At 48.6% G+C, this 13,054-nt stretch overlaps 1 protein-coding gene across 1 annotated transcript in view; it reads left to right on the plus strand.

Moving 5' to 3' along the window:
* NTN3 (netrin 3) overlaps nucleotides 1–13,054 on the plus strand; it is a 112,476-nt gene that overhangs the window by 30,316 nt on the left and 69,106 nt on the right. Inside the window, exon 3 of the mRNA XM_082199102.1 lies at nucleotides 4,905–5,916. Within this exon, the coding sequence (XP_082055228.1) occupies nucleotides 4,950–5,916 (967 nt within the window). The 5' untranslated portion in view covers nucleotides 4,905–4,949. The remainder of the gene's footprint in view (nucleotides 1–4,904; nucleotides 5,917–13,054) is intronic.

Below are 13,054 nucleotides of genomic sequence, written 5' to 3' on the forward strand. Positions count from 1 at the left end.
ACTGCCATACTACTTTAAACAGTCATTGTTGTTGTTTAGTCGTGTCTGACTCTTCGTGACCCCATGGACCAGAGCATGCCAGTCACTCCTGTCTTCCACTTCCTCCCGCAGTTTGGTCAAACTCATGCTGGTAGCTTCGAGAACACTGTCCAACCATCTCGTCCTCTGTCGTCCCCGTCTCCTTGTGCCCTCCATCATTCCATCTTTCAAGGGAGTCTTCTCTTCTCATGAGGTGGCCAAAGTATTGGAGCCTCAGCTTCAGGATCTGTCCTTCCAGTGAGCACTCAGGGCTGATTTCCTTCAGAATGGATAGGTTTGATCTTCTTACAGTCCATGGGACTCTCAAGAGTCTCCTCCAGCACCATAATTCAAACAGTCATAGCTTCCCCCAAAGAATCCTGGGAACTGTAGTTTGTTAAGGGTGCTGAGAGTTCTTAGGAGACCCCTATTTCCTCCAGAGAGCTGCACTTCTCAGAGTAGTTTAACAATCAATCCCTCTTCCCAGGGAACTTTGGGAATTGTAGCTCTCAGTGGGTCAGCTCTAATTAGGGTTGGATGCATCCCCTTTAATTTCTTGGAAAGTGGGTGGGATACAAATTTTTCACATGAAGCAAAAAATGAATGCATGTTCTGAACATATATACCAAGATCAAGTGAGATATTCCAAGTGTTGGTGCTTCTGTAGCCAAAATGGCATCTTCCAAGAGGGAGGGATTAGCTTGATTAGGTTTGCAGAAGGGCAGCAGAACTTTAGGAGGAGGGTGTCTCTAAGGGAGGCAAGAACCTCTAAACAGAACACCCACTGATTGATGTACAGGACACACAGGACTGGATTGCGATGGAATGGAGCACTTGGGTTCCGGAATCCAAGAGTTCTTCATTGCAAGATTTAGTTACAGACTGCATTTGGGAGAAAGGCTGTAACTTAGCGGTAGAGCATCTGCATGCAGAAGGTCCAAGGTTCAATACCCAGCATCTCCAGGTAGGACTGGAAGCATGTCTCCTGCCAAAAATCCTGGGCAGCTGCTGCCAGTCAGCATAGGGCTGTCATATGTCCAGATTTTCCCAAACATTACCAGGATTTCAAAGGCAGAATTGATGTCCAGGGGGGATTTCTGAAAGGTGGTGCTTTGTCCTGGATCTTAAGCAAGTCAACTGAAAAACTCAACAATTTTGGTGGTTTTGGGGTGTCCCGAAAACAACTAGATAGACAAAACAACTAGATAGACCAAGAATCTGACTCAGTGTTACGCATATTCTTTTGTTCCTGGTGAATGAAGCAAACTGAACAGTGGTTGATAGGACAACCTAGTCACTTCCTGGGTCCTTGTTCTCCACCCACAACCACACTCTCAGTTGTTATGATCAGGTGTTATCCAAAGCAGCCAGCCCAAATGCCTGCCATATCTTGGTCTAGTAAGGGAGGAGTTTCCAAGGCCATTAGTGGTTTTGGCATGGAAAAGAGAGCAAACCTGTACCCAAATTGCAACAGCAATTCTCTTTTGCAAATGTAAAAAAAATGCAGACAATTTTTTTTCAACTGGCTGTCCGCCTTCCTTCCTTCCTTCCTAATCCAGGCAGGCAGTATGCCTCAGGTTGCGTTAGGTTGTGCAATTCATTTTTCTTTATTTATCTATCAGATTACTGTCTCAGCTCAGGGCGTAGACTGTGGAAATCCAATATTTTCCCCTTACAACAAATTTGCAAGGTAGGTTAGGCTAGACAGAGTGGCTGGCCCAGACCTGGCACCAGCACCTCGCACACTCTCAGGTACCTGCCAGCACCACGGAAGGGTCCACAGGCTAGCCAACACCTGCCGTCAGGGTCCCTGTGGTGGGTGCCTGCCTAGTGGCTACAAGCTGTAATTTTTAATCACCCACAGTGCCCCAAAGTGAGAATGAGTTGTATCTAACTAGGGCCACATTCACACCAGACATTTAAAGCACTATGGTGTCACTTTAAACAGTCACGACTTCCCCCCAAAGAATTCTGGGAGCTGTGGTTGGTTACAGGAGCTGAGAGACCCTTCCCACCCCCACCCCAAGAGCTACGATTTCCAGGGTGGCTTAACAATCAGTCCCTCCTGTACTAGTTTGCTGAAAACTGCATTCTGGAAGTAACAAGCATTGGGGGTTGAAAAGACTTTAGGCATTTGGCAAATGTATTTAGCTACTGACAGCCCTTTCCTGGACCAATTGGGATCCACCCATGGCTTGGTAGATTCTGTTTGTCTGATGATCCAATGTGGTTCTTCCCCCTGCTCGTCCTTCACTCTGCTTCCCTGGCCCTGCTCAGTGGGCCAGGCCACTATGCTTGAAATCAAATGTGGATGCAATACTCCTCCTCCATACAGGAGAAGAGTCCTGCTGGATCAGACCAAAGGCCCATCTAGTCTAGCATCCTGTTCTCACAGTGGCCAATTAGATCCCTCCAGGAAGCACACAGGCAAGGAAGAAACACAAGAGCCCTCTCTCACTGTTACTCAGGACATAAGAAGAGCCCTGCTGGATCATGCCAAAAACCTGTCTAGTTCAGTGTCTTATTCCCTCAGTGGCCACACAGTTGTCTATCAGAAACCTGCATGCAGGACATGAGACCAACTGGATTGTCCCACTCACAATATTAGAAGTAGTACATACAGCAGATAGAAGCCAACTGAGTAGCTTTACTCCCCCTGAATTTATATAATCGCCTTTGGAAAAACCCATCAGACTTGGAGGATATTGGCTGGTCTGCAGACATCTTGATTTGCAACTCCTTCGTTTCTGTTTATTTTTTGAGCCCAAGGCAGGAACCACAGTCTGCCTCTAACTTCAAGTTAAAGACAATGTACCAGAAGCCGTCTTAACTGCTGCTAGGAAGCCTGGGATCTCCCCACCCAGCCCAGCCTCCTCCATTAGTAACTGTCATTGCTCCATAATCTAAGGGACAAGCCGCTCAAAGGGAACCCGAAGCAGGATGAAGGCGGGCGGGAAATTGCCTGATTAGCATCCCATTCAGAGAGTAAACTCTTGCCCTGGCTTTGCAGTGGGTGGGAACAAGCATTGCTCCTTCCAGAGAATAGCTGCCCAGTGGGGTTGGATCAGCCCCGCTGGGCTCACACCTTCCTCCTCAGCCTTTGATGTGGGATGCTGGGTTTTGGAAGCTGGCTGGCTTCCCTACTGGGGGCATTAGGAGCTAATTAAACCTTTGAATTTTCACTCGGCATGTGGCAGGAACACACTGTCCTCTGGAGAGGAGGAGGGCACCTGGAGGAACTGAGGAGGGCGGGAGAGTTAAAAAGAAGCAAAGCCAGGAGAGGAATGTGCAGGGAGGGAGGGAGGGAAAGGGGGGGCACTTAACTAGAGCCCTGTGCAAGGAGTGAGCACAGATAGCAAGAAAGGGGTTGGAACTCTAGCTCAGCACGGTTTGCACTGACTGGCAGCAGCTCAGCACTGACAATACAGGAACAAAAGAAGCCCCCTTATACAGAGCCAGACTATTTAGCTATGCCTCTTCCAATTATTTGAGGTTGCAGTCAGAGGCACAGACTTGAACCACATTTGGGGCTTCTGTAAGGGTCGTATGCAATGAATTCCATGCATATCTATATGCCTGTATGTGGGTTCTTATTGTTTTGTACCAATTCTTTCCCTCACCTGCTCATGATTCTTGTTGGCCCCCATTATCCCAACATTTCCAGCTACGATTGACTGGGGGACCATCCACTTTGCCTTGCAGTTGGACCTCGGGACTGAGGAGCTTACTTGCAGGGTCCATTTTACAGGATCAAATTTGCTCTGATGTGCAGCACCCACAAATGCATCAGGAGGGGCAGGGTGCCTTGAGTTGGGTCACCTTATCACTTATCACAATGTATCTCTGTTTGTCTCTCTCTCTCCCCAAACTGTGCTACTATCCAGAATGAGAGAGTGAGGATAATGGTAGCGGTTGTTCATTTTAAGTCATGCCTCTGCTTCCACACTTGGAGACGTGACTCTTGAGTCTTGGCCCTATAGTGCCAACTGCTGAGGCCATCCCAGCTGATCTGCATCTGATCCCCATAATCCACATTATACCCAGCTTCACCTTGTGCCTATGTAGACATTCTTGTTCGGCTGTGTACAGCCTACATCTTTTGGCAAAAGCAAAGTTAGTTTATAGTATTTTATTTATCTCTATTAGTATTTGTTTTGCTCTTCTTCCAAGGAGCTTGGGGCAGTGTACATGGTTCCTTCCTTCCCCTATAACTCATGTTGTCCTCACAGCAACACTTTGAGGTAGGCCAGGCTGGGAGAAGGTGACTGTCCCAATTGCACTTTGTGGCATAGTGGATACTTGAACACAGTTCTCCTCAGCCCATCACCCTAATCACTCCTAACTGGCTCTGATAGATAACTGGCTATGAGACAATCCTGGCCTCAGTTAAACAGATAAGCAAGATGCCAATAGTTGTCTCCTCACAAAGAAGTAGGATTTCTTCCATTCCCACTGTGGCTCACAGCAGGAATGCAAAGACTCTTTCCCCACAGCTTATGCAGAGAAACTCCAAAAGGGATATCCTTTTTGTTCTGCAACATCCCAAGGGGGCGGGCATCAAAAGAAGGGGGTTCTACAATCTCCCTGAGCTCTTTGTGATGTTGCTGAATTGCCTTTGCAGGTGCATAGCATTTTTTAAAAAAATGTTTAACCTTCCACTAGTCTGAACCCATTGCTTCTTGTCCTGTCCTAAGCAACTCAGCTACTCCTCCAAATCTTTGACATGTGCTGAAAATGTTTGCAAGCTTGCCTGGCTTACTTCCTCTCTAGTCTTTCCCTTCTCTAGACCAGAGACATATTGCAGCCTGAGCTCCTGTCCTCTCACCAGCCCCCATCCCAAGTGAACAACTGGAACCATTTTAACACAACATTTGCTTTTCATTTAGAGAGAAGCTGGTTTCTGTGACTTTTGAAGATCTCTCACTGGGAGGATGGACCCCTTGTCTATGTTGTGGTTGCTCTTGACTGCCTGCGGACTAGACTTGTCTCAGGCTGTGAACCCCTTTGCGGTGCAGCAGATCCCGCCTGACCCTTGCTATGACGAAAAGGGGGCACCCCGCCGCTGCATCCCAGAGTTTGTCAACGCCGCCTTTGGGAAGGAGGTCCATGCATCCAGCACATGCGGGAAGCCAGCGACCCGCCACTGTGACTCTTCCGACCCCCGGAAAGCTCACCCAGCATCCTACCTCACAGACCTCAACACTGCTGCAAACATGACCTGCTGGCGCTCAGAGACCTTGCACCATTCGCCCCAGAATATCACCCTCACCCTCTCCCTGGGCAAGAAGTTTGAGGTGATCTATGTGAGTCTGCAGTTCTGCTCTCCCCGCCCGGAGTCAGCTGCTGTTTTCAAGTCCATGGATTACGGCAAAACATGGGTGCCTTATCAGTACTACTCTTCGCAGTGCCGGAAGATCTACGGCAAGCCCAACAAAGCCACCGTCACCAAACAGAACGAGCAGGAGGCCCTGTGCACTGATGGGCACACCGACCTCTACCCCTTGACAGGAGGACTCATTGCCTTCAGCACTCTGGACGGGCGTCCGTCAGCCCAAGATTTTGACAACAGCCCCGTCCTTCAGGATTGGGTGACGGCCACGGACATCCGGGTCATTTTCAGCCGCCCCCATTTGTTCCGGGAGCTAGGGGGCCGGGACCACGAGGACGAGGATGGTGGGGCTAGCTCTTCTTCGTACTACTATGCTGTGGGCGAGTTTCAGGTCGGGGGGCGCTGCAAGTGCAATGGGCATGCCTCACGCTGCGTGAAGGACAAAGAAGGAAAGCTGGTGTGTGACTGCAAGCACAACACAGAGGGCCCTGAGTGTGACCGCTGCAAACCGTTCCATTATGACCGTCCGTGGCAGAGGGCCACCGCCAGGGAGGCTAACGAGTGCCTAGGTAAGAGAATTTCCTATCTTTCTGCATCCCGTCGCCTCCTATGACCTGGTGCTGTACATTGCTATCTGGTTTAGAATGGTTTCAGCCAGTCTTCTGGTCAAGCAGAACAAAGCAAAAACAAAAAAGCAAAAAACCTGGGTTGGGGAGATCACATAGGAACAAATACTGCTGATCTCCCCTACCTTGGCCCCCGCAAAAATCCCAACTTGTTGCACAACTGGCTCTTTGTGACATGAGCTGTCATATGCAAGTGCTCTCAGCCTATTTTGTTAGGTCAGGGATGGGGAACTGTTCCAGACTTCCCATGGTCTGGGTGCCAGCAGTGGGTGGGGCCAGAAGCAAAAGTGGGCGGAGTAATGGATGTACATTCTACCTTAGTACTGAAAGGTAAGTTTCTGCACACAAATGCACTCCCCTGTCTACCCTCTCTGGACTTCAGAAGGTACCTGTGAGAATTATCTACCTTGAGAGGGAGGATTCTTTTTCAGCCTGAGGACCCCATGCTTTCCTACTTTTCAGGGGTGGCATATCAGTACTGGGCAGGGCCAGATGTAGAAGTGACCCAAACGACGGGTGTAAACACACCCCTCTCCATCCAAACCAGTGGCGTAGCGTGGGGGTGCAGGGGGGGCCGGCTGCACTGGGCGCAACATCGGGGGGGCGCTCGCACTCGAACTCTCTGCCCCTACCTGGCTCACTCACTCTCTCTCACTGCAGTGCTGGCTGTGCAAATCCGATCCGAGCTGCCGGGTCGCCGCCCACTGTGTGTGTGTGGGGGGGTGCCAGGCGTGCGGTGCAGTGCGGAGAGAGAGAGGGGGACTATCTGGGGGAGGGACAGTGCAGCGGCCGCCCAGCACAGCGCTGAGCACGGGAGAGAACCACACAAGACCAGACCAGGCAGCAGCAAGAAGAAGCTGGCAGCTTCACGGGTTAGTGGGCGCAATCCACGGGTTAGGGGGCGCAAATTACTTGCCTTGCCCTGGGTGCTGACAACCCACGCTACGCCACTGATCCAGACAAGCCAAGATGCATGGTCAGAGTTCTAGGGCACATTCCAGCCAAGAAGAATGGTAGGAGGGATGGTGAAAGGTGTTGTCTAGGGAGAGGTTGTGGCCTATAGAGAGTCCCAAGAACCCAATAGAGGAGCCTGGAGGAATGCTTGTCACCCCTGTGTATGGTGAATTAAACAGCCCTGGGAAATAGTAGCTAGACATGGGGAGAGGTACGAAGGAGGTTGAAACCAAATGAATTCAGTAATGGGTGCCACAGAAATGGCATGGACTGGTTTTCATTCGTTGATATTCCAACAAATGCAGATTATTTTTAAACCGTTAGGGGACCTGTATGTATTATAGCTGGCTCCAGATTTAAGAGGTTCCTGTTATTGACTTCCTGAAGGCTAACAGTGAGGGCTTTTCTTGTAGCTCAGTGGTACAACAGGCTCCCCACCACCACCACTTTTCTTTCTTTGTAACATTATAGAGTAGCCTAGCACCTGGATGGCTGCCATTTTGTTTATCCAATGATGCACCAAATTGAGGCAGCCTCTGGTTCATTGTGGAGGAAAACCAAAATGGCAGCATCAGCTGAAATGCAGCAATCAAAGTTCAATACAGTGGCCTGGGGGCTGGATAGCAGAAGGGCAGGCAGTAGGTAGGTAGGTAGGTGGGTAAGTGACAGGGCAGTGCTGACACTCCATTTAGCTTCCTTGCCACCGGAATGAAATTAGACCAGGATCTGCATGGAAACCAGGCCCTTGGACCACAGGTTGCCCAACTGAGTCTTACATACGCTGATGTCACTGAACCTCTGTCCAGACTGCTAAGTACTAAGGAGGACTGAACTGCAGAATCAACAGCAGGAAACTCTGGTGGCATGAAACTGTACTAAGTATGGCCTGCACCTCTGTCAGCTCTCAAATGAATAAAGCGGTTCAGCAGAAAGCAGCTCAGGAAACTGCAGGAAACTCAACCTCAATGCAGGGAAGGCCGAGGAGTGTGATAAATTTCAACAGAGACCTGGCCCAAAGTCTCTCGAAGTCATTGGCGCCAGTGGCGTAGCGTGGGTTGTCAGCACCCAGGGCAAGGCAAGTAATTTGCGCCCCCTAACCCGTGGATTTGCGTCCCCAAACCCGTGGATTTGTGCCCCCTAACCCTAACCCCCAGATGTTGCGCCCGGTGCGGCCGGCCCCCCCTGCACCCCCCACGCTACGCCACTGATTGGCGCTTCCCTCGAACGCCCCTCCTAGCTAGCTGAACAAACACTTTGGGGAGATTTCCCCCTTTAGCATCCCTATGGGGGTCAACCCTTTGGCAGATGGGACTGAAAAGGCAAACAAGAGGAGAGAAAAAGGAATGCAGGCGTAGGGCTTTGGGGAGGAGGGAGGCAGTGTCCCTTTAAGACACCCCTGACGGGTCCACCCGCACAAAGGCGGCTTAGCAGAGCTGCCGTGTGAAAGTTTTTCCTGTCGGCTCCATCTCCTATTTCTCCCTTTCCTCCTGCAGGCTTTGTGCCTTCTGTGAAAGAGCCCCTCTATCACACGCCTCCGAAAGGGGGCTTAGCGGCTGAAAGCCGGATTAGCTCCTCCAGCGTTCCCCTCTGTGCCTTTCAACCATGACATCTCCCCGGCCAGCAGGAACAGACGCAGCAATTAGCACCAATTAAAGGGAGAGGGCCCGCCTGGGAAGTCCCCACCCCCCACCCCACAACACTGTTTCTGCAGCTAGCCCAGGCTACCCTGTGCCACACACTGTACAGGCACAGGGAGTGTGTGTCATAACCTTGCAGGACATTCTGAGAGCTGCCTTCTGGGTTCCAGAACATATTAGCCAGCCCTTTTTATTAGCCAAGGGAGGCAAACTGATGGGGATTGCTCTACAAATGTGGTGCGGGCAGAGACACTTGTGCTACAAAGAGCTGTGTGGCTCTGCAGATGTGGCTACTACAGAGATGTTGTGGCTGCAGGGCTGTTGTCAGCATCTAACACTGCCAGGCGGCTGCTGGGGCCTTCCTGCCCCAGGAGGACACAGTGCTGGTGCTTGTTGTAGATCCCCATCCTTTAAAAAAAAAAGTTTGTAGCCTGCCTCTCTGAGCAGTGCCAGGAAGCTGAGTCTACTGCAGGGAAGCTGCCTCATGCAGTCAGGCTACTGAACAATCTAGGCAGACAGGCAGTGGTTCTGAAGGGTTCCAGGCAGATGTCTCTCTGAGCCCTAACTGTAGATGCTGAGGATTGAGCCTGGGACATTCTGTGTGCAAGGCAAATCCTCTTCCACTGATCCTCTTCCTCAGCCCTTCCCCTCACCTGTGATTCCAAGCCTAGAACCTTTCTAGGTGTTTCTACCTCAGTTTCTTGACATATGTACAATGGGGTAGGGAACGTAGGAAGCTGCCTTATACTGGGGCAGACCATCAGTCCATCAAGCTCAGTCTTGTCTACAACACTGACCGGCAGTTGCTCTCCTGGGTTTCAGACAGGGAGTCTTTTCCAACCCTACCTGGAACTGTTAGAACAACTGCTCCCCGATCACCCAGCTTTCATTCTGGAGGAGCTCCATCTTCCATAGCAATGAGAATGTCTAAAACTTTTCTTTTCCCTCAACCATACTGCTTGGTAGATTCCATCATAATTTAATTTCTGACTGGTGTATTCCATACGTAATTGTTGGAGTTTGTTTGTTTGTTGTCACTGGTGCTTGCTTTTCACTCTCAAGGCTGAGGTGGATGCTTCCAACTATTATCTCATGTAACATGCATAATCCTAAATTCAATAAAAAAAATTGGAGGGGAGAGACCTTCACAGATAGCGTGAAATGAATTCCAACTCCTAAAAAACAAGAACAACCATAGTTTCTTGCTTGGTTGGAAGGAAGCAGATTCATAGAATCATATCATTCTAGAGTTGGAAGGGACCCCAAGTGTGATCTAGTCTGAATCCCTGCAATGCTGGAATCTCAACTAGATCATATATAAGAGGTGGCCCTCCAACCTCTGCTTAAAAACCTCCAAGCAAGGAGAGTCCAGCACCTCTCGTGGGAGTCTGCTCCACTATTGAACAGCTCTTACCATCAGAAACTACTTCTTGATGTTTAGTCGGAATCTCTGTGTAACTTGAATCCATTGCTTTGGGCCCTACGCTCTGGAGAAAACAAGCTTGCTCCATCTTCCACGTGACAGCCCTTTAGATATTTGAGGATTGCTATCATATCTCCTCTCCGGCTCCTCTTTTCCAGGCTAAACATACCCAATTCCCCCAACCATTCCTCATCAGGAATAGAGAGTCACAGCTTCCCCATTCTGGAGTGGACATCAAGAGGAGCTGCATTAGTTGCAATGCTCTCTCTGTGTGCTTGATTTCTGCTTGCCACAACACTGCCCCTTTGCACTCTATGCAGAATCTTTGGACCATGAGCCTTGACATCTGGCACTCATGTTCTGTGGCTTATACCATATTTTTCACTCTATAAGACACACCAGACCACAAGACGCACCTAGTTTTTGGAGGAGGAAAACAAGAAAAAAAATATTCTGAATCTCAGAAGCTAGAATGCGCAGTGAAAGCAGCAAACCCTCTTCTGGCTTCTAGGATAGGTGCGCAGCCTGCATTCGCTCCATAAGATGCACACACATTTCCCCTTACTTTTTTTGGGGGGGGGGGAGTGAGTCTTATAGAGCAAAAAATACGGTATTTATATTTTAGGGTTGCTACTGGTGCAAGGGTGAATTTGCTTGCCTGCCTTTTCCTTCTCTGTCCTCTTTTCCTTGTCAATCATAAACCTGCAGACAGAGACGCTTGCATTTCCTTATTCCTTGTGCAGCACCTAGACAACTGAGACAGATGTTAAGAAAGGTGTTAAGGCTGGGCACAGAGATTGAGGTATCCTGTCAACACAGTTAGGATTGTTGACATGGATAGTCTCCGCACTCCCCTATCCTGCCTTTGTCATACACACCCTCTCTGTCTGCATTTGACTTGGAATAAATGTGTCAGTACAGTTGCAAAATCCTGGGTTGCTGGACCTGTGCAACTTCTTTCTCTCTGTCTCTCTGAAAGAAAGATGCTCAGTGGCAGAGCATCGGTTTGGCATGCAAAATGCCCTGTGTTCAATCCTCAGCATCTCCAGGTAGGGTCAAGAGAAAAGATGGGGGATAAATTTGATTCAGTTTGCATTTAAAGGTGAACCTACCAAATTCACACTTTCTGAAACAATGTGCCAACAAAAACGCAGGCATCCTTAAAATCCACGTTCCTTCAGATTTGCAGTGCGGTTCTGCAGCCAAGTGATGTATAAGAAAATGCATATTGAAGGTAAAGTCTGCATAAAAATGCATATATTAATAACAATGCATTATATTGTGGCAAAATGCTTTGCAAAAATGTGTATAATAGGCAAGATTGCATACAAACGTGTGTATTAGGAGAAATTAACACTAAAATGCTGTGGGTTTTTTCATGAAGATTAAATTCATTTATTTATTGCAATTTACTGCAAAAATGTGGAGAACCAAATTTAAGATTAGAAAAAATAGAAATTGAGAAAACTCAAATCTACAGATCGCTCCATCCCTAGTTGAGAGTAAACCGCTGTCTAAAGTCTTAGGGAGTTGCTGCCAGTCAGTGTAGACCATACTGAACTAGATGGGCCAATGATTGGACTTGGCATAAGGTTGCTGCTGCCTGTGTTCCTGTGTTTCTTCACATAAGAACATAACTGAAGTACCATAATTTTAATCTGTTTTAGTATTTATTTTAAACTATGGTGATTATCCCCCCCCCCCGCGGTTTTATTATTTTACCTTTTTGTAAATGACTTTGTGCTTGTTTTTTAACAATCAAGTGGTGCATACGGTTTTTTGGATCAAACCAAAAGCCCATGTAATCCAGCATTCCATTCTCACAGCATTCAGAGCATCAGCGGAACACTGTGGCTCATGACAGGACATTAATGTAACCAGTCCTTACAGCCAGTCATAGCCTCTTCCTCTCGTGCATGGAGATGTGGTTTGGCCACCAGGTTTCGTAGGACAGCAAGCTGTGATTATTTACCATTCCCAGGTCTTTGGGATGGTGTTTGTGTGAGGCTTCTGAGAGAGAGAGAGAGAGAGAGAGAGAGAGAGAGAGAGAGAGAGAACTCATTATTTTCTTCTGGGACAGCATGGCAAACTCTGTGTCAAAGAGAGACCGTCCCAATTTAATCAAAGATTGGTGGGTGGCATGAATGAATTTTTGTGTGCATGTTTTCCTAAAACGAAAATGTGTCTGGTTACTGAAACAAAAAACACAACTTGGATCTGAACAGTTTTCAGGATTCAGTACATTTGTGGTTTGGGCACATTTCCAAGTTGTGGGTTTAGTGTGTTTGGCACAAACCTTTGGTTGTCTGCAGCTTAATTTTCTTTTATTATTATTATTATACTGAAAAAAAGGAAGACCGGATGAGTTGTTCAGCTGGGAACGTTTAAAGCTAAGGAAACTTGCCAGTGCAAGGGATAGTCTAGGTGATCATATTGTCCCTTCGTGTCAGGATGCCTGAATTATTTCTGCTAGAATCTTTTTTTAGAAATCTCTTTCCCTTCCCTCCAAATCACTAAGATGTTCCAATGGAATATATATTTTTAAAGAGATGCATTTTCTTTTGTTCTGAATATTTTGGTCTGCTCAGATCATTATAACAAAGGTCATATTTATTGATGAAGAGTGCTAAGTTCAGATGGGATTTGCTCCACAAATATGGTGGAGACATTTTCTGCCACAAGGAGATGAATGCAGACAGAGAAGAGAGATGCTACAGCTACAGGGCAGGTGTCAGCAGCTGGCATCTTTGGGCAGATGCTGGGGCACCAGGGCCCTAGGATGTCTGCACTGGAACCCCCGGTAGCACGATCCCGGTGGGGCACCATCACGGCTGTCCCCCGCCTGCGCTAGGTGCCACGCCCCCACAGGCGGCGCGCCATGCTCCCAGGACGCACACTACGCCCCCGAGACGTGCACCAGCCATGCCCCCCACCTGCTCTCCGCCCCTCGGTGCCGGAGCATGAAGTTCCGCCACTGGCACCAGATAGCTGGATCCAGCATCTCTCTGAGGCTACAATATCCTGGAGCGATATGTCGAGGAAACTGAGAGGAAATTAAAATGGCAGT

This window comes from Podarcis vaucheri, assembly GCF_965113315.1.
Source record: "Podarcis vaucheri genome assembly, chromosome: 14".
NCBI lineage: Eukaryota > Metazoa > Chordata > Lepidosauria > Squamata > Lacertidae > Podarcis > Podarcis vaucheri.